This window comes from Ipomoea nil, unplaced genomic scaffold (genome assembly GCF_001879475.1).
Source record: "Ipomoea nil cultivar Tokyo-kokei standard unplaced genomic scaffold, Asagao_1.1 scaffold2610, whole genome shotgun sequence".
NCBI classification, from domain to species: Eukaryota; Viridiplantae; Streptophyta; class Magnoliopsida; order Solanales; family Convolvulaceae; genus Ipomoea; species Ipomoea nil.
The window spans coordinates 1,951,381-1,974,649 of NW_017619038.1; the positions used below are offsets into that span (position 1 = coordinate 1,951,381).

Sequence of the window (23,269 nt, forward strand, 5' to 3'; positions counted from 1 at the left end):
GAAAAAGGACGAACCGCAGCTCGTATAGAAACGTTTGATCGCAACCAAACGGTGGACCGCAGCCCAAGCGTATCAATCTGACCGCAGCTCAGGATAACCAATCCGATCGCAACCGAATTGGGGTAACACACACACATAACACATAGCAAGCACATGCAACCCACATTGCACATTGGGAAGGGGGAGAAAGCGTATAACAAAACCTATGCGTGATCCTTCACATACTAAGAATAGTCCTAAGGGGTTCATACTCCTTCCACCTAGGTCAACGGGATACCAATCCAACTAGCATGCAATATAGTAGACTCGTAAACCTACGAACGGTACCCGAAATATCCAACTAGACATAGGCACGATAAACGGAGTCTGTTGGGACACCACGGGGAACGGGGAACATCAAATGGGGAAGCCGGGATCCCGGGTGGGACGAATTTCCAACGGGTAGCCGGTGGGTGGGGGGGCCACCCGCCGGCTGCCCGCCGGTTTTACTGTTCCGGGCAGCGGGTCGCCGGCGGGCAGCTGCCCGCCCGCCGGCCACCCGCTGCCGGGCGGTGTTTCTCGGCACCGGGTAGGTGGCGGGTCCCCTACCCCCCACCTACCCCCCACTGACTCTTTTCACACACTTTACGCCCCGGGAACCGTTGTGGAACCCGAAACCATGCTTAGACACTTTACAACGCAATCAACGACAACACGTAGACAATTAACGAATCGAATACAAGAAACGAACGGCACATAACCTATCATGCTTTTCTAAATAAAATCAACACCCAAGCATGCGATTTCCCCACCCGATAATCCAAGAATAAGATCATACGATACAACCTAGGGTTCTAGTCACTTTTATATCAACAAGAATACGGTTCGTCTTCTAATTGCAAGATTCGGTAAGAATAACACGTAAACATCAAGAGCATCACACAATTATCAAGAACGACACATAATCATCAAGAACTCTATATAATCATCAAGAATTCCATAATCATCAAGAATCTCCCAATATTAAGATCATCAAGATCCCTCATGGAATCATCACATCAAACATCAATAATAATCATCATATCTCGCCAATACACAATAATATGGGGGAAACCCTAAGGGGGAATCATAGCTATGAAAATAGGTTTTGTTGAGACATGGGTTACCTCTTAGCCTTAATTAATTCATTGGCTATGAAGGGTCTTTCTTTAAGCTTTCTTGCTTTCTTGATTTCTTCTAAGGGAATTCTTGGAGCTCTTTTGGGATGGTGAGTCGTTTATTGTGGTGGGGGGTTCTGGGTGCCTCTTAAGTTCCCTATTTATATATTTAGGAGTCCTAATTAGGAACTAATATTATAGGCTTGCTAATTCTATTCCTTTTGGGACTAAGGATTGGGTTCCATGGTCCATAGTGGGCCATATTAATTAATTAACGAGAATCCTAATCATAATCTGAATAGTAAAAGACCTACTTCCTTTATTCCTAATAGATAACTAGGTCTAGGATTCCTAATCAAAATCTGAATAGTAAAAGGTTTACTTTCTTTATTCCTAATAGGCTTAAGGCTCTAATTTAGGCAAGGGCCCACGGTTCATGGTGGGCCTTATTAATTAATTAAAGGGAAACCTAACCGAATTAAATCATATTTAATTATTATTAACGGGATTAATTAAATAATTAATCAGGGATTGAAGGCCGTACACGGGGTGTTACACTCTCCCCCCCCTTACGAGAAGCTTCGTCCCCGAAGCTTGGAAATCATTGCAGGATTAACGAGTCAAGAGAAGAACCGTGGTCCTATAGAGAAGGTATTCCACGGGGAAATTGTATACTTGCACGCCTATGTGTGTTGGGTTTTTGGGAACGATTAGGTTTACAGGGCTAAGAGAGTGGGTTTCAAACTTCAGGACACGGTGAATTCAGGAATTAGGATCGAGTTTTCGAGGTTGCAACTTAGGTTGTGAGGTTGCCACTTGTATGGAATCGTTAAAACATGGGATTGAGAATGGGGTCTGAAGGGTAGAAAGGGTTTTGAAATAAGGAAGGGGCCGATTTTCCAAGGGAGGGAAAGGAATTCGGCTAGGATGGGTTAAGGTTTCTCGATCCCAAGTGAATAATCTGGTTAGATGCTTTGATCACGATGCGCCGACGAGCTGATGATCCTCCTACCTTGGTGTTGGTGCTTGCTTGACTTTAAGATCCTTGTTAGACCTTGCTTCCCAGGCTAAGGTTTCATCCTTCTCTTCTTTCTTGAGGGAATTTCTCGTGGTGATTCAACACTTACTTCTTTAATGCGTCCAAGGTCTTGACCGAGTTGGGTTAACCAAGCCAATCTCTTAGGGCGCACTTCCCAAATTCTTCCCAAAGTCTCTTGGGAGTCGATGGACTTTGGGTTGAATATCTCTTCTTATTGAATTTCATCGCCTCTTTAGTGGATGAAATTCTTAGTAAGACTTCATGTCTTACCCGAGGTTCGGCATTGTTGTGCCCTGTTTGTGTTATTTTTAATGATGAAGGTGTCCTTGCGTGCCCTTTTTCTTTTAAAGTGCAGTCGGTTACCAAATCTCGTTGCGGGATGACTCGGCGACTTTACGAGTCACCTCATTTCATTGTGGGTCCTTAATGACCCTTGAAGTCTTGGCGCGAATGTGTTCTTCACCCTTTTGCTTAGCACCATGGGCTACGTAGTTCTTGATTCCATACAACTTGTAAGGAGTCCTCTGATTTGCTCGAACGATGTCCATGGTTTGGAGGAGTCCCGGTCCATCCTTAGCATTTTGACTTTTAAGGTTTTCGTGGGTTCTTTGCACGAGTTCCCAACTCGCCTCCTTGGTTTGCGCAATCCTTTACGCCAAACATCCCTAGTCGGTTGTATCGTAGGATCCAACTTCAATTACTCGTGCAATGTAATTGATTGTGATTTCCCGATGGTGTCTCGTGCGTCAAGGTCTTTTACGTAGGACACTATGTTTGGGTGGTCCATGGTTCCTTACCCAAGACTCACATTCCTCAATCGAGGCACACAAGTGCGCCACAAATCAATAAAATGAGGGGTTAATAAATCAGCACATTGTACCAGTGGGCGCGAGGTGGGCGGTCGTCTGCCTGCCAAGCTCCTGCCAAGGACCCGCCAAGGTCCCGTCAAGGACCCGTTGGGGACCCGCGGGAAAGTGACTAGGAATAGTTAATTCCTTCGGGAAAGACCCCAGAAATGCACAGATTCATGTCCTGACAAGTCCCATGCCCTTGTGCACAATAAAAGGGACTTGGATACATAGGATGACCCATCGTACAATGTTCATTGATCCTTAAGCACGAGTTCTAGAGGTAGATATACATACATATATATATATCTATGTTTTCTTGGTCTGGGTTTAAAGGGGTGTAAGAAGTGCAAGGGCTAGGTTTCAAAGTCGAGGGGCGGATAGGGTCGATGTCTCAAGGTCGTAATACAGGAAGGAAGGTTGCCACCTTGTACGAGTTTGTCTGTAATGAGGGATCAAGAGCGAGGTTTGGAGTGATAGGACGGATTCTTTAACGAAATGGTACTTGATTGGCAAGGGGAGGGAAAGGGGCTAAGGACTCTTGGCTTCGAGTGATTATGCCTGTTTGGGGCTTAGTTGTGGCGTGCAGTCGAACTGGTGATCCCTTTTCCTTGGCTTTGTTTGATTCTAAGATTTTCGTTTGATCTTCTCTTCCCGTGTCAAAGTCCCCTTCGTCTCTATGGCTTCCAGGGGAATTCTCGTGATGGTTTCCGTGCACGTTCCCCTCGGATGTCCAGAAGTCTGGACCCAGTCGGTTTAGTGGGTCAAACCCCTAGGTCTTGACTCCTAATCCTTGCCGAGGGTTCTTAAGGGTAAGGGGGGTTTCGGGTTAGTCTTTCTTGTTCTATTGGGTTTCATCCCTTCCTTGGTGGATGAAATTCTTAGCAAGGCTTTATGTCCTCCTTGAGGTTCGGCCTGTCGCACCTATTTGACGATGTTTTCTGTAGCGAGGGCCCCTGACACATTGAACGTATTTCTTTGCCCGCTGTTGTCAACGCATGGCGTTCTTCGGTGGCGTACGTACAGGCTATGGTTTCTCGTGAAGCCTTCACGGTTTTCGTGCAAGGGTGGGGTGATACGTATTCGTAACCTCCACCTACTTCGCCGATTCCTATCTAACAACTTATTTTAATATTGAATCAATGAATGTCGGTTCTTCACGCCCCTGGGCAGGGTAAGGGCCTTATGCTCCTCTACGGTTTTTAACAGGGTTTCCAAACGGAGTGGGGATATGAACTTAGAGTAAGGGCAATAACAATTTAGGGTTTCCGAGGGTTTGGGTTAAGCGCAACAAAGGGTGAGCAAGGTTATGACGGTTGCGAATTTGCTCTTAAGGTAATTAAGGATTCGGGGTGGGAGTTTTCAACAAATAGGGGTATCAAGGTGCTGTGGTTTCAGGGCGGATGATATTTTAAATTGGGGTGGTGGGGTCGCAAGGTGTCGCGATATACTTATCTTGCACCCAAGGATCCGACTAATGGTGTCGTTCCTTCGCTACTTTGATAGGTGTCCTAGTTCTCCTTCCTGTTTGTTGTAGCCGCAACCCGGGTTTGCCGAGATAAGGCAACTTGTCGGAAGGTGCATGTCATTTGTCTGACTCGGGGGTTATCGTGGTTACCCTGGGTTGGTGCGTATTGCAGTCCATCCCTTTTAGCAGTCCTGACTGTAACGCCTCTTCTTAGTAGTCATCCAAATCTTCCTTTTCTTTGGTCAGGGTCCTTGTCAAGTCTTTTGACGGGAGTTAGGACGAGGCGATTTATCGGGTAAGTGTACGTTACCCAGTTGTGGAAGTAAACTTATCTATTCGCACCCTTACCTGGTGTGGTAAGCGTAGGGGGAGGTTCCTTAAATTAGTGAGGGATAAAGTGAGGGGAGGTTATGTGTAGGTTTCACAATCTCACCGCGCGTCCTAAGATTCCTGAGTCCTATGTTCCTAAATACCTAGAGTTCAAGCTTAATGTCATAAAGTCCGGTCTTAAGAGTCTTATCCTAGGGTAAAACTTAAGCTCTGATACCAACTGTAACACCCCAGATTTTCAAGACTTTTAAAACTTATAATAAAGGTAGAATCTTATTAAATCCCAAGATATAATTACAAGCGTTCGGGGTGCTATGCCACACCTGGGCTAGAGAACCCAAGTGCACAGGCTAACTAACTAATATCCTCAAAGCGTAAATACGTAAACGTGGCACGCAGGCCAAAAGGGAAACTATCTACTTCTAAGTTCTAGCGCACTCCAGTGACTTAATCTTCTGTGTCTGAAAGCCAAATATATCTGTTCAGCGAGAGGTGCTGGTAACCCACTCCAACGCGTTGAAATACAATACATATAGAGATATATATAGATATACGAAAACCATTTTGAGCATGAAGATATGTCCTACGAACTCTAGCTTTAAAAACGGGAATGACTCGACAGATAAGGCCAGACACAAGCAACAGTTATAACGAGCATATGCAATTCACAACAGATAAGGCAAATAAGGCAAAGCATAAACAATAATCATAACCCAACATGAACAATCCCCAATATAAATCCCATAGTCACATCCCCCAAGACACTCGTAATCACAACTCGTCCATGTCACAGCACATAACACACTTTGTTGGCGCCACAGGACCAATCGCATGCCCATACATGAGGGTCAGCGCATATAGCTCTGACACGGCCCCGCAGCACCCTGCCCCGTATCGCAACACGGAGGGGTCGATCGCAACCGACCGATGAACCGCAGCTCATCATAGTGTTTGATCGCAACAAAATAGTGGACCGCAACCCAAGAGGATGTCATCTGACCGCAGCCAGGAAAAAGGACGAACCGCAGCTCGTATAGAAACGTTTGATCGCAACCAAACGGTGGACCACAGCCCAAGAGTATCAATTTGACCGCAGCCAGCTTCTGAACCGCAGCTCAGGATAACCAATCCGATCGCAACCGAATTGGGGTAACACACACACATAACACATAGCAAGCACATGCAACCCACATTGCACATTGGGAAGGGGGAGAAAGCGTATAACAAAACTTATGCGTGATCCTTCACATACTAAGAATAGTCCTAAGGGGTTCATACTCCTTCCACCTAGGTCAACGGGATACCAATCCAACTAGCATGCAATATAGTAGACTCGTAAACCTACGAACGGTACCCGAAATATCCAACTAGACATAGGCACGATAAACGGAGTACGTTGGGACACCACGGGGAACGGGGAACATCAAACGGGGAAGCCGGGATCCCGGGTGGGACGAATTTCCAGCGGGTAGCCGGTGGGTGGGGGGGCCACCCGCCGGCTGCCCGCCGGTTTTACTGTTCCGGGCAGCGGGTCGCCGGCGGGCAGCTGCCCGCCCGCCGGCCACCCGCTGCCGGGCGGTGTTTCTCGACACCGGGTAGGTGGCGGGTCCCCTACCCCCCACCTACCCCCCACTGACTCTTTTCACACTTTACGCCCCGGGAACCATTGTGAAACCCGAAACCATGCTTAGACACTTTACAATGCAATCAACGACAACACGTAGACAATTAACGAATCGAATACAAGAAACGAACGGCACATAACCTATCATGCTTTTCTAAATAAAATCAACACCCAAACATGCGATTTCCCCACCCGATAATCCAAGAATAAGATAATACGATACAACCTAGGGTTCGTCTTCTAATTGCAAGATTCGGTAAGAATAACACGTAAACATCAAGAGCATCACACAATTATCAAGAACGACACATAATCATCAAGAACTCTATATAATCATCAAGAATTCCATAATCATCAAGAATCTCCCAATATTAAGATCATCAAGATCCCTCATGGAATCATCACATCAAACATCAATAATAATCATCATATCTCGCCAATACACAATAATATGGGGGAAACCCTAAGGGGGAATCATAACTATGAAAATAGGTTTTGTTGAGACATGGGTTACCTCTTAGCCTTAATTAATTCCTTGGCTATGAAAGGTCTTTCTTTAAGCTTTCTTGCTTTCTTGATTTCTTCTAAGGGAATTCTTGGAGCTCTTTTGGGATGGTAAGTCGTTTATTGTGGTGGGGGGTTCTGGGTGCCTCTTAAGTTCCCTATTTATATATTTAGGAGTCCTAATTAGGAACTAATATTATAGGCTTGCTAATTCTATTCCTTTTGGGACTAAGGATTGGGTTCCATGGTCCATAGTGGACCATATTAATTAATTAACGAGAATCCTAATCATAATCTGAATAGTAAAAGACCTACTTCCTTTATTCCTAATAGATAACTAGGTCTAGGATTCCTAATCAGAATCTGAATAGTAAAAGGTTTACTTTCTTTATTCCTAATAGGCTTAAGGCTCTAATTTAGGCAAGGGCCCACGGTTCATGGTAGGCCTTATTAATTAATTAAAGGGAAATCTAACCGAATTAAATCATATTTAATTATTATTAACGGGATTAATTATATAATTAATCCGGGATTGAAGGCCGTAACACGGGGTGTTACAATCTTGCCTCTCGTTGCTTAAGAGCATGTCTTTTGTGAATTCTTCTTTGTGTGTCGTACGTTGTACCTTGTTATTGAGCTTCTTGCTTGTGGTTCTATTGTCCGATTGAGTATGATGGTCTTTGACCTTTGTTGGGAGTGATTGATGAGCATATTGATGTTTCCTCTCTCTCGGCTTTAAAATGATATATACTGTATTCCCAGTTTCAAATGGTTTTGTTTATATCTATGTATATTATGATACTTAACGCGTGTTGGTGGGTTACCAGCATTATTTGCTCACCGGGTGTTATCCCCATGTTTTACAGGTTTTCCTAGTCTGGAGTGCGCGCTAGATGAGGACTCTCGATAGTATATATCCCATGCTAGATGTTTATCTTTTGTTGGCCTGTGTGCCTAGACTAGTGGCCTGTGCGCCTAGACTTGTTATGCTTATTGTTTTGATAGTCTTTAGCCAGTGCACCCATGGTTTATGGGTGTGGCATAACGCTTTCCCAATTTTAGTATAGCTTCCGCTTAATATTTGTCTTATTGATTACTTGTTTACCTTTGAATTTAAGTTTTAATAATGTAGATAAATCGGGGGTGTTACAGTTGGTATCAGAGCCTAGGTTTATGCCGAGGATGTTTAGAGTTGGACTTTAGGAACCTAGAGTGGAAGCTAGGTTAGTGCTTTCAAGTGTAAGACCTTAAGAAGTTAAGCTCGAATCCTAAGTGTTTAAGTACCTAAGTCTTATGAACCTTAGGACGCACGGTGAGGTTGTGAGTTCTCGTATCTTTTTCTGCTGTGCTTCCTGTGCTTTGTTATTCTTTCTGTTATGGGATCTTTTAAGTTAAGGCACCAGGTAAGGGCGCGGGCTTCTAAGCTTCCTCCCGTTTTTGTGCTGTTTCTGTAGAAGTCAGGGATGGAACCATCAAGACGTCTTGCAAGGACTTCAGAAGCGGCCACCAACGATCAGCTAGTTCAAAGCCTGCTTCAGCTGGCGCAAATCACCCAAACGCTGAGCAACGCCCTCCTCAACAACAGCCACCCTCCTCAGAATGGGAATCGGGACGTAGTACGCCAAGTATGAAGTCTCCGTCCCCCAATCTTCACCGGTGAAGAAGATCCCACCGTGCTGGAAGAGTGGATTCGGATGTTTGACAAGATCTTCGAAGTAGTGGTCTGCCTGGAGGATCGCCAAGTGGAGTTAGCTACGGTCTACCTTAGGCAAGAAGCAGACTTGTGGTGGATGCTTGAAAGGCCAGCTTGTAGACAAAATCCGGGGTTTAGTTGGGAAATCCTGAAGGATAAGCTACGTGAGCTGTTCTATCCTGCTCATGTCAAGGCGGAAAATTACGAGGAGTTCCTCCACCTTAAGCAAGTACCCTTGTCGGTAATGGAGTACCACAAGAAGTTTTTGGAGTTAGCCCGTTTTGCCTCAGTTTTGGTACCTACCGAGGAGAGTAAAGTAGAGAAGTTTGTGGCCGGACTCAACTTCGAGGCTAGGAAAGCCATGACTGTGTCAAAGCCCAAGACTCTCAATGAGGCATACCTTTGTGCAGCCGACCTCTACCGGGTGCAGCAAGTTCAGAAAGGAATCCGGGAGAGCCGTAAGAGGAGTTTTGAAACAAGTGTTGCACCTGTGGTTATGAGTTTGTCAGTTTCCGGTGCCGAACCATCTAGAAGCCTTCAAAGGAACGACTCTAAGAGTCGTGAGACTTGTGACACCCCAAAAATCCACATTCAATCCATGGATTAATTGAGTAATTAATCCTATCTCAATTGAGGAATTAATTCCTAAAATCTTGATTTTTAATACTTGAAGACTAGTATTTGACTAGTCAACTTCAAAGTCATGTTGTACCTTGAGCTTTGAAGAGAGTTCCCTTGTTCCTTACAGTTTCTAAATGTTAGTAAGGGTATTCTTGACCTTTCACCAAGTGTTAGTATTGTAACCTAACCTAGAAGACATCTTCATTTCATCCGTACACTTTCTAAAATATTAGCTCTACCTTCTCTCTAGAAAGGTGAGTAGCTTTTTCTCCAAGCTAAGTTGAGACCTTGCCAAGATTCCAAGATTTGCTTCCAAGATTCAACCTTTCACCTATTTGGGCATCTAGGAGGGTAAGATCTAAGTCCATCTTGTGTTTTTGGTTCCGTCTTAGATGTCTTTTTCTTAAAGGTAAGTCTTTATGATCTTTTGGTTTATTCTTGAAGTGGGTTTGGAAAGTAAGCCTTGTGGGGAGCTTGTTGAGGTGTAAGTGAAGTCTTTTGGTCTACAAGAGGTAACCCATGCTCTACTAAAACATATTTTGCTTACCTATATGTGATTTCTTGGATTCTACTTGTGTTTTGCTATGAAATGTGAGTGTTTATGCATTTGTCTTGTGAAAATGCATATCTAGAGCTTGTGTTTAGGGTTATTGTGTGCCATTGCTTGGCATTTCCTTTGATTCAAGTCATTTTGTTGTATTTGGTGAGATTTGGCATGTTTTGGACGTGAATTTGGGTTTGGAGTTGAAAATCCGCGAAGTGTGTTGTTGTGGTACAGGATTGTACCCGCGGGCGGAACGGCGGGCGGGGCACCACCCGTCGCCCTACCCGCGGGTACGGACCCTGTGGGGCACTATTTCTAAACAAAGCTAATTCTTTTGTTTATCACATTATCTTTCTTTCTTGACTTAGCTTTGTGAACCTTCAACCTATTTCTAAGCCTATCAATCTTATCACCGTAAATTGAAACCTTGATTTCTTTAGCTTTGTTTAGTTGGTGGACACCTTTGTTCATTGCTTTCTCTTGTCACACCTTTGTTCGTTGATAGTCCTTTTGGTAACTCGTCGTGCCCAAGCTTTTGGGACAAAGCTTCTTGTTAGGGGGGAGGATGTGACACCCCGTAAATCTAAATGCTAATTGGGATTAATTAAGGAATTAATCTTAGCCTTCCTTGGTAACTTCTTCCTAAAATTCTGAAACTTCATGGTCAAACGACTAGAAATTGACTAGTTTTCTTGGTGCACCTTGTGCCTTATGTGTTGTACCTCAATCCCTTATTCATCCTAACATTAGTAGGGGTAACTTGGTCTTTTCACTAGTGAGAAGTGCTCATGTTTCCCTAGCAAGACCTATTTTCTTCATTCCATGCTAGTCAAAGTTCTAAAAACTCTCCAACCTCTCTCTAAAAGAATCCTATCTTTTTCTCCATGTCAAAAAGGGAACTTCCAAGCTTTTCATAGTCTTCCACCAACATTCCAACTTTCCAAAACTACAAGGATAGGAATGGTAAGATCTATCCTTCCCTACCTTTTCCTTACAAGATTCCTCCATCTTTTCTCTAAATCTTTCTTCTACCTTGTGGGTTTTGGGGGTTTGTAGAAGATCTAGCGGTGGGTGAAGTGCTAGGTTGATCTATAGGAGCTTTGGTCTTGCTTTGAGGTTGAAGAAGGTGTTCTTGGTCTACAAGAGGTAACCCATGCTACACAAAACCTATTTTCACTTGATAATAATGATTATTGGCTACTATGTGACATTCTTGATGTGTTTGAGTGATTGATGCATGATCTTGGGATAATGCATCTTTAGAGCTTGTATTTAGGGTTCTTAAATGCTTTTATTTGAGCTATTCATAGGTTCAAGTCATATCTTTGTTGTGTGGAAGATTTGGGGTCATTTGGAGTTCAACTTAGCCTTGTAGAAGAAAAACCGCGAATGCTAATTTTTGGGTGCAGGACGTACTCCGCGGGTGGAACCACGGGTGGGGGCCTACCCGTGGCCCCACCCGCGGGGAACATGTTTAATGACTGCGGGGAATTTTTCCCCGTGGTCATTTCCTTTTTGGTACTTGATGTTTTGGCCTCCCGTTGTTGAATTGTTGAGCTTTTGTGAGTCTTCTTGAGGTTCCATATGTCTAAAACGATGTTTTATGAATCCATGGTAGGATTTGGTGTCTTGAATCGTGCTAACGGTCAAACCTTGTGATTCGTTGGGCAAATATGAGTCTTGAAGGTTCGATGGAACCATTTTGGTTTAACCGTTTGATATACATGCTAGTCTTGGTGTCATTGATGATAGTATGTGTTGTTTGTCCCTTTCTATTGAGGATTGGCAACTCGTGTTGCCAATCATGTTGATATTGGATTGAGGTCCATTGTTGTTGTTGAGTATTGTTTCATGTCCTCCATTGAAACCCCTTGATTGAATCCCATGATGTGATCCCGTGTGTATGATTTTTCCTTGATCAAGCTATTGTTGAGCTTATCCTGTGTTGTACACACATTTTATGTGGAATCTAGGTGTTGTTGTATCTCTAGATTCCGTGTGTATTGACTCTTGTTGAGATGATGGATTAATGTGATATGATGATTGAGCTGGTAAAGTGGACAGTGTGGGGACTTATGTGTGCTTGCATCCGGTAGTGGGTTTAAAGCTCCGGATTTCCGTTTGGTTACTTGTGACTTGTGGGCAACATGGGATACTCTTTGCAGTTGCCAGAGATAGTAGCTAACCCGTTTAGCTCGGGATCTCAATAGGGGGTGTATACACTTAAAGTAACTAGCTTTGTTTCCATTGATCTGCGCTCCATGTCATTGCGATGACACTATGCATGTGATACGGGTCGTTGTGATGACTACGTGATACATGTTTATTGATGATTTGGAGCCCTCCACACTGATCCACTATGAATCAAGCCGTGGTGCTGACTCCATGGTATATGACTTGGTGTGATTGTGTCTTATGTGGACTTGGAAGTCGTTATGGTGTGAATCTGGCCTCTCGTTGCTTAAGAGCATATATTTTGTGAATCCTTCTTTGTGTGTCGTACGTTGTACCTTGTTATTGAGCTTCTTGCTTGTGGTTCTATTGTCTTGTTGAGTATGATAGTCTTTGACCTTTGTTGTGAGTGATTGATGAGCCTATTGATGTTTCCTCTCTCTCGGTTTTAAAATGATATATACTGTATTCCAACTTCAAATGGTTTTGTTTATATCTATGAATATTATGATACTTAACGCTTGTTGATGGGTTACCAGCATTATTCGCTGACCGGGTGTTATCCCCATGTTTTACAGGTTTTGCCTAGTCTGGAGTGCGCGCTAGATGAGGACTCTAGATAGTATATATCCCATGTTTGACGTTTATCTTTTGTTGGCCTGTGTGCCTAGACTTGTTATGCTTATTGTTTTGATAGTCTTTAGCCTGTGCACCCATGGTTTATGGGTGTTGCATAATGCTTTCCCGATTTTAATATAGCTTCCGCTTAATGTTTGTCTTGATGATTAGATTTTTACCTTTGAATTTAAGTTTTAAAAATGTAGATAAATCGGGGGTGTTACAGGCCTACCTGCCGCCCCACCCGCGGGGAACTTGGGTGAACAAGGTATGTACCCGCGGGCAGGCCCACAGGTGGGGGTCTACCCGTGGCCCCACCCGCGGGGAACCATTATTGTTGGTGCGGGGATTTGTTCCCCGTGATTATTTTCTTCTTGGTGTTGATGTTTTGACCTCCTGTTGCTTGATTATTGAGCTCTTTGTGAGTCTTCTTGACTTTTCGTATCTCTAGAACGATGTGTTAGGATTTGGTGTCCTGAATTGTGCTAAGGGTCCAACTTTGTGATTCGTTGGGCTAATATGAGTCTTGAAGGTTCGTTGGAACCCTTTTGGTTTATCCTTTTGATGAGCATGCTAGCTTGATGTTGATATGCTAGTATGTACGGTTTGTTCCTTCTTGTTATGGGTTGGCAACTCGTGTTGTCAATCATTTTGAAGTTGGATTTTAATCCTTGATTATTGAGTATTGTCTCGTGACTTTCTTGATTATGGTGTATTCTTGTAAAAATTGGTGTACCCTCTGTTGATACTTGATAAGAGATATTGATGAGCCTTAGTCCTCTTGATGATGATGACTATGTGTGAATATGAATGACATTGGTGGTACTTGAAACTTGAATGTGTCATTATGTGATTGTATGATTCCCTTGCTTACGAGCATGTGTTTGATGAACTCTACCTTGTGAATGGTAGGTTGCATCTAGAGTTATGTTGTCCCTTGTTGTTGTGGGTAGTTGTCTTGTTGAGGTTGATGATCCTCTACTTATTGAGAGTGTGATGAGTCTTTGATGTTGATCTTCTTCTCGTTTTGAAATGACTATATATTGTATTCCTCAGTTCCAAATGGCTTTGATTATATCTATCTATACTATGCTATTTAACGCGTATTTATGGGTTACCAGCATTATTCGCAGACCGGGTGTTATCCCTATGTTTTACAGGTCTTGAGTAGATGACGAGCGGGCTAGATGTGGACTCTAGATAGTGTAGCTCCTGTGCTTAGATGTTTATCTTTTGTTGGCCTGTGTGCCTAGATTAGTGGCCTGTGTGCCTAGACTTGTTATGCTTAATGATTGTGATAGATTTAGCCTTTGCACCCATGGTTTATGGGTGTGGCATAACACCTTTCCCGGTTTTAATAACTTCCGATTTTGATTGCCTTAATGATTAGTTGTTTATCGTTTGAATTTAAGTTTAAAAATGTGAGTAAAATCGGGGGTGTTACAATATTGGTGGACTGGATCGGCAGGTGGTCGACGAGGAATAAGGTGGAGAGCGTGGAATGGTTTAAGTGTCCCGAAAGAGAAAGGTGGTTTGGGTTTTGAAAGTTGGTTTTAGTGGAGATATTAAAATTAAGAGTGTCGTCCTCAAGGAATGGCTTTAAGAGTATTTAAGTAGTGAGGGGTTAACCACGAGTTCATATAGTGTTTGAAAGCTAACTAATAGATAATTGAGTGTTTCATATTCAAACAACATATACTGATAACAAGTGAATTAAATTGAAGGACAATGTATAAATGAGAGATTTGAACCAAACAATATTGCATAGAATACCTTGTGCAGTCAAAAGTTTAAGTTATTGATAAGTGTCGAAGACACACTTTTAAGGTCTATTTGGGGTGAATTCTAAGTCTAAAACAATCCTTTGTGTATCCATTTTATGCCAATTTAGCTAGGTTTTGTGTTTTATATATTTTTAGGTAAGTTTCAGGCTTAAACGAGGCAAAGTCGCACAACCAGAGCGAAAGCGGGACAAGAAGACGAGCAAAGACTAAGCCACGAAGGCCACAACGCGTGTTTCAGCATGCATTGTGGAGAGGCAAAAACAAAGAAGATTTCCAGAAAGTTCAACGCGCATCACAACGTGCGTTGTGATGCGCGTTAGGCAGAATAAGTTCCCGGACAACGTGCGTTGTCCCGGGTGTTGAAGGCTGCGATAGGGACTGAAAGGGGATGCTATTTAAAAGGTTTTAGATCAGAGTTTTAGAGGAGGAGAAGCCACTTTTGGAAGAACTCTCTTAGACTTTTACACGTTTTTAGATAGAGGAAGAGATTCGACATTTTGTAGTGATAGAAAACACTCTAGATTGCAAATCTATGCTTGGATTGTTTGGGAGATTCATTGAAGGAAAAGATTGACAACTTCCAATTCAAGAGATCTTGCAAGACTTCTTCTTATTTTCTAATCTACTTGTTTGGTATAATATCTACTCTTTCATTTCTATTGCTTAGATTAGATTTAGATTCATGTATGCTTTTGTGGGCATGGTATTCGATGAAAGGTAATGTAGGCATGGTATTCGATGAAAGGCTTAGGCAAGTCATATGCAAGTCCTAGTACTCTATGTTACGAAAGGACATATGTCATTCCCTAGGGCTTAGCATTTGCATCATTCTTTCCCTATGTTAAATGATTCAAAAGCATCACAATCCACACTAATAAATTCAACCCTATCTACCTTTACATGTGTTACCTCTTGTGTTTAGTTGATTCGTTTTGCTACAACAAACTATTGTTATGTGTGCTCATTTCCTTCAAACTCCCTTTTCTCAAAGGAAAGTAAGAAATATGAACGATATGGCTATGGTGTAACCCTATTCTCATAGGTGATTTCACCAATTCCAAATATCTTTGGCATAATTTGGCATAACTATGAAAGATTACATTCAATTTCATCAAATTCATAACCAAGTTCAACATGAAGGCAATACAAAATCTAATGTATGCAATTCATGTCACACTGGCATCCATACAATGAAGTTCAATTCAAATCCCTAGATATATTCAACTACTCATAATTGAAATGTAAAACTAGAATCAATTGAAGTAATAAACATGGAATTTAAAAGTTCAAGTAATATAAATGCAAAAATATAAAACGGAGACCCACCGTGAGTCTCATTGGTCAGATTCTGATCATTGAGACTCATGCTGACACTCACGGTGTGACTATCAGCATGAGTTCAGTGATCAGAATCTGATCAGCAGACTCATGCTGAGACTAACACCGTGAGTCTCCTAACCAGAGAATCAGCCAAGGACTCATGTTGGCACTCACGGTGTGAGTGTCAGCATGAGTCCCGCCAAATGACCTTCATGCTATCATTTTGCTTCTTCGTTCCCCGGTGTGCCTTCGGGTGCTTCCCTAGTTCTTTCGACCCTCGTTTTCTCCCAAGATTAGCGGCATTTCATACTTGCTTGCACCGTTAGTCAATCTTTTCTTTCTGCAATCAAGATACATCAAATTTGCATTGTTGCACCATCCTTTACCTAACATTTGAGCCAAAACAAGCATAAATGATCACAAATATAAGGCTATTTCATGGCATATCAAATTTCCCCACACGTAGACCTTGCTTGGCCTCAAGCAAGACAAAATCCAAGAAATCACAAGTAGAAATGCCAAACATACTCATCATAATTCTACTTCTTCTAAATGATTGTGCAAACAGGTGATACACAGGAAATCAAACACATGTTGATCCTCCTTCTACCCGGGAAATGTGGTGAAACGAGTGTGACACCCTCAATTGGCTCAAAGTTTAAGAAAACCAAAAACCTCAATGGTTACCTGAATCCTACGAGATGGCTCACCTCATGTTTTTCCCTCTCAAGCAAGGATAGCTTAAACTCTTTTTTAGCTTTTTCCATTGACTTTTTTTTTTCAACCCTCTTGCCTTTTTTTTATTGGGAGTAGGAATCACACAACTCACTAAATGTAAAATCTCTCATTTTGCCTTGCGTCACACCAAGAAAATTCATTCTAGGTCTTACCACGTTACATTTCACAAAACTATCCCGTATACACTCCCATTTTTAGAGATCATTAACCTAGGTCCATGTAAGTGGTGGATTGAACCTCAAACAAGCATACAAAACGAATATAAATCCTAGTTGGGTCCTATTCAAATCTCACACGATCTAAGAGGCTGTTTCCAAAAATTTTTAGCCAATTGAACCTATAACACTCCTTTCACAACAAATGCAGGGTAAAAGGAACAACAACAGACAAATGAGTTCAAATGTGCCACCTATTTACCCAATCTTTAGCATGAACACAAAGAAAACACAAGGTACTCTCAACAATCTCAAACCTCCCCACACTTAGAACTTGCTTACCCCCAAGCAAGGCAAAACATTAGACAAACAACTAGTGTGGGGGTGGGCCTATAAAATAGGGTGGTGCATGCAACAATGAAACAAGCATATGAATGGGTTATGGTTAAATCATGCAAGAATAGGGATTGGAGGGTGTAGGTAACTCCCTTGGAGTGATAGTCAAAGGTAGTACATTCCTCATGCCCGTTCTATCCCGATCATTCAAAACCCCTTCTCATTTGCTTGTTTTTCCACCAAAGTTCCGATCTCCTTCTAGAAGATCTTGAACCAACAAGAGATTACCTAGAAAATTAAAAACCACACAATATAATGGAAAAAATGAAAATAATAAAAAGTAAGATAACCTTGGGTTACCTCCCAAGAAGCGCCATGTTTAACGTCCTTGGCTCAACGCAACATACAACCAACCATCCATGGACACTTGGATGAGAACTAGTCATTTTACCCCATCCACTTGCTCTTCAAGATACGCCCTCAAGTGTCGGGCGTTCACAAACTCTTTGAAGCTCAATACTAGCATATTCTCTTCCAAGGTTTGGCATTGATCTACTTGAAAGAATATGCTCTCATACACCATCTTCTTATTCTCTTCCTCTTTTTCCCATTCTTCTTCCATTTCCACTTCAAAATTTTCATCTCATAACTTTTCTTCACCTCCCTCTTCTTCACTCTCATACTCCATCTTCTTATTCTCTTCCTCTTTAACGATTTGGCAATGAATTTCCTCAAATTACAGATTCTTACTTTCAACCTTTTCTTCTTTGTCCGCAATATTTTCTTTATGTTTTTCTTCCTCTATCACATCTCCTTTCACTTCATTTTCATCATCCACAACCTCACCAATATTCTCACCACAAGCACCAACAACATCAACATCACAAATATCACCACAAGTTTGAGCACAAGCATCATCACATTCAAGCATGCAATCACCAACATCGGTCTTATAACAAGTGTTTTCTCCTTCATTTCACATTTGGCGGCTTAAGCCATTTGATCTTCAAAGTTCCAGATTGATGCTGAGTCTCTTGCCTTAATATGGAGGCCACTTGCCTTAGCTCTTGCTTCCATTCTTGTTGGAAGTGAGTCATGTCTTGTTTTAATTCTTCCAACATTGCCAAGATCTTATTCCTCATGTCTTCCTTGCTTCCCCCCTTATATGGTTGCATCGTGTACTCCTCATCCTCGTAATGGTTGGAGTAGTATGGGTAGTCTTGATGATCTTGTGATGGAGCATTATTATATCCATCTTCTATAGGTGGAGCTTGAGTTGGATAAGGACCATATTGTTAGTGATGTTATTATTTATTCCATTATTTGTAATATTAGTTTTGACTAGTCTTATATTAGATTAGTTATTTCAGGCTTTCCTAGTTAATAGGAATAGTTAACGCTTTGTATTTAGATTGCAGTTCTGTAATCACTATTGTCTTGGGAATAGAAACGGTGATCCTTATCTCATCTGGTATCAGTCCAGGCTCGCTTCGTTTCTCTCTCCTCTCTCCCCTTCTCCGATCCCTTGCGATCGTAAGCTCCACCCCATAACGACCGCCGGCGAACCGTGACTGCCATCATGTCCACGAATTCGTCTGAACGAACCGTGACTGCCGGCGATCTATCCCTCCCGAACCCCTCCGCAAATTCCCTTTCTGGAGCACATCACTTTGTGTCTATTAAGTTGACGTATCGCAATTTTCTCTTTAAGCGAACGCAACTGGTGCCCTTCCTCCGTGGCCAGGAGCTCCTCAGCTACGTCGACGGCGAGACACCATGCCCACCGCCCACCATCCCCGCTGCTCCGGCAACTAGCGAGTCCGCGTCCGACGCCACCACAGCTACGCCGACTCCGAATCCGGCCTACCGGGCGTGGGTCAAGCAGGACCAAGCCCTTCTCTCCCTGTTGATCTCATCGCTCTCCGATGAGGTCATGCATTTAGCGGTTGGGAAAACCACATCCCGAGCCGTTTGGGAATCAATCGGAGCGGCACTCGGGAGTTCAACGCGCGCACGCTGCCTTAGTCTATTGGGGCAGTTTCATTCCCTCCGACAGGGAAACAGCACGGCAACAGAGTATTTAGGCCGTGCCCAGCTCTTGGTCAAGGATCTCGCACATGCTGGACGCCCCATCTCGCTAGACGAACAAAATCTATTCGTGTTCCGCGGTCTGCGCCCGGAATATCGCGCCATGGCATCCTCCCTTACCGCAACCGGAACACCAGTCACAATCCCGCAAATTGCTGACTACCTGCGAGCGCAGGAATTTATTTATTCAGATGATTATCCGGCCAGCCCTGACTCTGCAATGATCTCTGCTCCGGATGCTATGTTCGCCGGGCGGGGACGTCGTGGCGGCGGTGAAAGCGGGCGAGGTGGCTCCGGGTCTGGTGGCCGCAACTCCTCGCACAGAGGCCGGGGAGGACAAGGGCGCGGGCGTGGTGGCCGTGGCGGGGCGCCGCGCTGCCAAATCTGCCGTGTACAAGGGCACACTACCCTCTATTGTTACAAGTGCTATGCGCCGCAGCCGGCACCACAGGGCAATATGGTGGTTTCCGGAGACGAGACAGCAGCGGCTTCCACGACAGCAAGCTGGTTTCCGGACACCGGGGCAACGGCCCATGCCACCCCGGATGCATCCATGATGTCGCCGTCCGAAGAGTATGCCGGGGGCGATGTCCTCCGCGTGGGTAATGGGACAGGTTTGATAATTTCACGCGTAGGCCATGCTACTATACCATCTATGTCAAAAGTGTTACGTTTGTCAAATGTCTTACATGTCCCGAAATTATCTGTACCTTTATTGTCTGTTTATCGCCTTACGAATGAAAATAATGTTTTTGTTGAATTTCACAAGAATTGTTTTATTGTGAAGGATACAATCACCAAGGCGGTTCTGCTTAAAGGTCTCACGTCGGGTGGCTTGTACAAGCTCCCAGTTTCGCAATCCCATTTCGCGTACATTTCTGCCCGGGCAACTCCCACGGTTTGGCATCGTCGCTTGGGACATCCAAATGGCCATGTGCGAAATCGCGTCCTAAAGTCGTGTCCGGTTGCTTGTACCGGCTGAGCCACACATGAATGTGGTAGGGTGCAAGTGGGTGTTCCGTACCAAACGGAATGCTAATGGCTCGGTCGAGCGGTATAAAGCACGGCTTGTGGCTAAAGGGTTTAACCAGGTGGCTGGTGAAGACTTCTTTGACACATTCAGTCCTGTAGTCAAACCGACTACTGTTCGTTTATTATTTGCTCTTGCAGTTTCACGCGGCTGGACTATGCGCCAGCTAGACGTCCATAATGCCTTTTTAAACGGCCATCTAGCTGAAACTGTCTATATGAAGCAGCCACCGGGGTACGAAGATCCGACACATCCAGATCGTGTGTGTCATCTTCAACGGTCACTATACGGGCTTAAACAAGCACCCCGAGCTTGGTTTAAGCATTTACATGACTTTTTACTTTCTACAGGCTTCTTATCCTCTAAAACAGACGTGTCCCTGTTTCACTACTCTACTGGGACGTCACGAGTGTACTTACTTGTTTATGTCGACGACATAATAATGATGGGCAACGACCCTGAGCTCATCTCACGTTTACTACGACGACTGTCAACAACGTTCAAAATTCGTGACCTTGGAATTCCTAGTTTTTTCCTCGGGATCGAGACGTTAAAAGATGGCTCAGAGTTTTTACTGACGCAGCAACGTTATATGAGGGACATTCTCAACCGTGCTGGCATGACGGATTGCAAGCCACTCGCCACACCCGCTGCCGTTACTCAGCCAGTGACTTCATCTGATGAACTGTTCGACAATCCGACGCAGTACCGTCGCTTAGTGGGGGCACTTCAGTATCTGACCATCACCCGTCCTGACTTATCTTTCTCTGTCAATCGCCTATGTCAGTTTATGCACTCACCTACCAGTGATCATTGGGGTTTATTGAAGCGTGTGCTGCGATACATCAAAGGCACTATCTCATATGGTCTGCGCCTCTCCGCTTCCGCTTCGTCCACTATTCATGGGTTTTCTGACTCGGACTAGGCCGGTTGTCCTATCGACAGGAAGAGCACCAGTGGATATGCTGTGTTTCTCGGTGGTAATTTGATCTCATGGCTCTCTCGGAAACAGTGCACAGTAGCCCGGTCCTCGACTGAAGCTGAGTATAAGGCCCTCGCCGATGTGTCTGCAGAAGTTACCTGGGTGGTCTCTCTGCTTCGTGAGCTTGGGTTACACTCAGGAGAACCCTCTACGCTTTGGTGCGATAATCTGGGTGCTACCTACCTTTGCGCCAACCCAGTGTTTGACGTCAGGACCAAGCATGTAGAGATTGACTTCCACTTCGTTCGGGACAAGGTGGTGTCGGGAGACTTGATTGTTAATTTTGTTTCGACGAAGGATCAGCTTGCAGATATATTTACAAAACCTTTGCCAGGGCCCCGCTTTGCAGATCTACGTGACAAGCTCAACATTGTGCCACACCACTCTTGAGCTTGAGGGGGTGTGTTAGTGATGTTATTATTTATTCCATTATTTGTAATATTAGTTTTGACTAGTCTTATATTAGATTAGTTATTTCAGGCTTTCCTAGTTAATAGGAATAGTTAACGCTTTGTATTTAGATTACAGTTCTGTAATCACTATTGTGTTGGGAATAGAAACGGTGATCCTTATCTCATCCATATGATTGAGCATCATTGTATCCTTCTTAGGGAAAATAGTCCTCGTATCCTTCATATTGGTCTTGATTGTGGTCTTGAGGCTCTTTATAATGGCTTTTGTTTCTCCTTGGATGGTAATAATCATCATAAGCCATCTCTTGATCATCATATTGAGCCCAAAGTGGTGGTGGATTTCTTGGTCGATTTTCCTCTTGTGAAGTTCTAGTTATATCTTCTTGGGAAAGGTGAGCTATAGTCCTTAAAGTCTCCGTAGTTGTGACCATTGAAAGATTGAGCATCATAGCATCTCCTTTGTGGCTTATAGCTTCCTTGATCCTCTTGTTGGAATCTTGACATAGAAAACATCATCTTGGATCAACCTACAATCACAAAGACAAGAGAAAGATTTTGCAACTAAAAGTAGTTGCTTGAGAGAGTAGTTTCATTTCAAGAGACAAAAGTTCACAAGTAAACAAAGTAAATTGCAAATCAAAAAGTAAATGGGGTTAGACTCTCTAACTTTAATGTTATCTCTTGTTAACCCAAATGGACTCACTACTCAAAACCGATGTCATTCCCTGGGAACGGCGCCATTTGAAAGTTGGTTTTAGTGATGAAATTAAAATTAAGAGTATCGTCCTCAATGAATGGCTTTAAGCGTATTTAAGAAGTGAGGGGTTAAGCACGAGTTCATATAGTGTTTTAAAGCTAACCAATAGATAACTAAATGTTTCATATTCAAATAACATATACTGATAACAAGTGAATTAAATTGAAGGACAATGTATAAAAGAGACATTTGAACCAAACAACATTGCATAGAATACCTTGTCTAGTTTAAAGTTAAAGTTATGAACTTCCTAATGACAAACTTGGGGAAATGGTACAAGTGCCAACGTCACTCTCATGATTTGTTGGTCCCGAAAGGGTGGCGAGAAGTCTAGAGGGGGGGGGGGGGGGTGAATAGACTTCTCTAACTTTTCAACTTCTTTTTGCAAAATACACAAGGAAAATAACAATTTGGTAATTTCAACTCTAAATAATAAGCATAAGCAAGTTAAACAACTTAGAGTGCACAGCGGAATAAGTAGCGGCAAAGTGTTATGCTTAAATAGTGCGGTGCTCAAAGAGAGATTCTAGACATGCAACACGTTAGAAACACTTGATATGGTTCAAAGATGATGTACGTAAAGTTTGTCTTGCATGCAAACGTGGGAACTATCAAAACCAGATAGATAAAGATATGCGATAAATCGTAATCGGGTTAGTTCGCAGTTAGAATAAACATGCACAAAATATATGAGTAGTAAGTAAATAGAGAGAGAGATTTATAGTGGTTCGAAGATGGTGTAATTCTCCTACTCCACTCTTCTCCTTTCACTTCAAGGAGGAAATTCACTATTCTTCGATCACCCAGATACAATAGTGAATAAGTGTCCACTGACACTTCTCCGAGTGCTTCGCACAAAGCTACACTCCTTCAAGGTTTTTCGCAAGCTCCTCTTGTTACTCCGCCTTCCCGAGTACTTCGCACCAAGCTATACTCCTACACCACGAAAACTACGCACAAAACTACGCTCTCATAGGGTTTTCACAAGCTCCCCTTGTTACTCTGCCCTTTACAACGAGTGCTACGCACAGAGCTACACTCAACCAGGAATTTTCCCTCTCTCTAGTTA

General features: G+C 43.3%; 2 protein-coding genes across 2 annotated transcripts; both read left to right on the forward strand.

Annotated features, from left to right (window-relative positions):
• Positions 1–8,412: 8,412 nt before the first annotated feature.
• On the forward strand, positions 8,413–14,591 carry LOC109154201. Its single transcript, XM_019302041.1, has 3 exons — positions 8,413–8,574; positions 8,656–9,135; positions 14,517–14,591. Exons 1-3 carry the CDS (start codon positions 8,413–8,415, stop codon positions 14,589–14,591), a joined length of 717 nt encoding a protein of 238 aa, XP_019157586.1.
• A 3,918-nt stretch (positions 14,592–18,509) lies between these two features.
• LOC109154202 lies at positions 18,510–20,000 on the forward strand. The gene has a single exon (XM_019302042.1). The coding sequence runs from the start codon at positions 18,510–18,512 to the stop codon at positions 19,998–20,000; it is 1,491 nt and encodes a 496-aa protein (XP_019157587.1).
• Positions 20,001–23,269: the final 3,269 nt, after the last annotated feature.